Genomic DNA, 1,592 nt, shown 5'->3' with positions numbered 1-1,592 from the left:
GAATCATACCTAGGCCGCTCGTGAGTCCAGCCCCTGTGCGCCCTCGCCAGAGTGTTGATGAGGCTTGGGAGGCAGGTTCTGGTGGTGCATTGCACAACCTCCTCTGCTCCCTGCCCCCCCCCACACACACGCGCGCACACACACACACTCCATCTGTCTTCTGGGCATGTTTGCAGGTCTGTCCAAGCCCACGCTTCAGCTCCATGCCCCGGCCCCCATGTGCTTGGAACAAAGGGGGCTTTCCTGAATGGGCGCAGCCTGCTGAGAGGTCCTGGCCCTTCTCCAGTGGGATTCTGCAGCAAGGAGCTCACACCCCGGTAGCTGCTCCTCGAAGGGGTGAGGCTCTGAGGCCCAGGGACTCCACCCTTGCTTCTCATACCCTCTTCCCAAGGTGGGTGGGCAGCCCCTTCCACTTTGGCTACCGTTTTGTGAGATTGGCTGGGCCTCCCTTCAGGCTCTGTCTAGATGTGGCCCATAGCTTTCAGCAGGCAGGACTTCCCGGGCTCCCGTGCCCAGGGAGGCAGAGGGCACCGTGGGCTTTGTCGGGAGCTGTGGGTTTGGGCCACACCTGGGTGTCTCCGTCATGGTGGATTGGAGCGGGAGAGCTGCCTGCGAGCCGAGTGAAGCCAGGTCTCCTGCTTCCCGGGCACGTCTGCGCTGCCCTCTGCATCATTAGCACATCGAGTCCTCACAGCAGCCCTGAGCATGGCGGGCGCTGTTACCAACAACCCCCATTTACTGAAACTACGGCTCAGAGGTGGGTGGCACGCTTACCATCCCGCGGCCCGTCACCAGGCGGTGTCGGGACTTGCACTCAGGTCCGTCTGTCTGCAAAGTCACGTCCCTTGAGAGACCTCAGCGCTCATGCCAGGAAGTCAGGGGGCCCTTTCTTCTGTGTAACCCTTTCTGGTGTTTGCCGTAAGCCATGGCAGTGACTTCTGGGTGGGTAGGGGCCTGGGGCAGTCATTTTGTCCACTCCCCTTTCTCTGGGCAGATCTGTCAACTTTGGGAGAAGTTGAGTCAACAGGCTTAGTTAGGAACTGGCCTGGTGGGGCTGGGCTGGGCTGGGCTGGGCTATTTTTAAAGGTTTTTGGAGACATGGAACAGTTTTGATCAGGGAGAGAGCCGGTGCTTTTCCTAGGGCCCTTATAGGGATGGGCTGGTGGGGTGGGCGGTGGGTTCATTTGCCTCCTGTGTGTTTCCCTTGCTGATGCTGGCTCCCTCAGTGCAGGCCCTGTCTGTTGGTTGTGTTGGCACTTAGTAGGTCCACAGATTTGTTGAATGAAAAGTCTCCCAGCAGGATGAGCAGAGAAAGCCTCCAGCTTGTTGAGCCCCCAGGTGGGGAGTGGAGCCATCTGTTCTCTGTTCAGGGAACTCTGTGTATGGAGTCAAGACAGGAGCACTTAGGAAGGATGCTCACGTGTCACAATGTCCCCGAGAGCTTGTCAAAATACCAAGGTGCCCACGTGGGGTGGCCCTTCCAGATTCCTGATTCTTTAGGTCTAGGCCGGGCCCAGAAATCTGATCCTTGACAAGTGTTTGTTGTGTTGGTCTTGGTTCCCAGGAGCCCCAGGTGAAGACCCACCACTGGT

At 58.5% G+C, this 1,592-nt stretch overlaps 1 protein-coding gene across 4 annotated transcripts in view; it reads left to right on the top strand.

The window, feature by feature from the left end:
* NCS1 (neuronal calcium sensor 1) overlaps positions 1–1,592 on the top strand; it is a 41,926-nt gene that overhangs the window by 5,850 nt on the left and 34,484 nt on the right. The window contains exon 1 of one of the 4 annotated variants that reach the window (XM_023532970.1): positions 7–391. The exons of 2 other annotated variants lie outside the window; for them this stretch is intronic. In XM_023532970.1, coding sequence (XP_023388738.1) covers positions 204–391 — 188 coding nt within the window. In that variant the 5' untranslated portion in view covers positions 7–203. Of the gene's footprint in view, positions 1–6; positions 392–1,592 lie in introns of those variants that run through there. One more of the 4 variants, XM_023532969.1, reaches the window with a different exon arrangement.

This window comes from Pteropus vampyrus, unplaced genomic scaffold, assembly GCF_000151845.1.
Source record: "Pteropus vampyrus isolate Shadow unplaced genomic scaffold, Pvam_2.0 Scaffold95, whole genome shotgun sequence".
Taxonomy (NCBI): Eukaryota; Metazoa; Chordata; class Mammalia; order Chiroptera; family Pteropodidae; genus Pteropus; species Pteropus vampyrus.
Note: the sequence above shows the minus strand (reverse complement) of the source record. Positions and strands in the feature narration are given on the sequence as shown.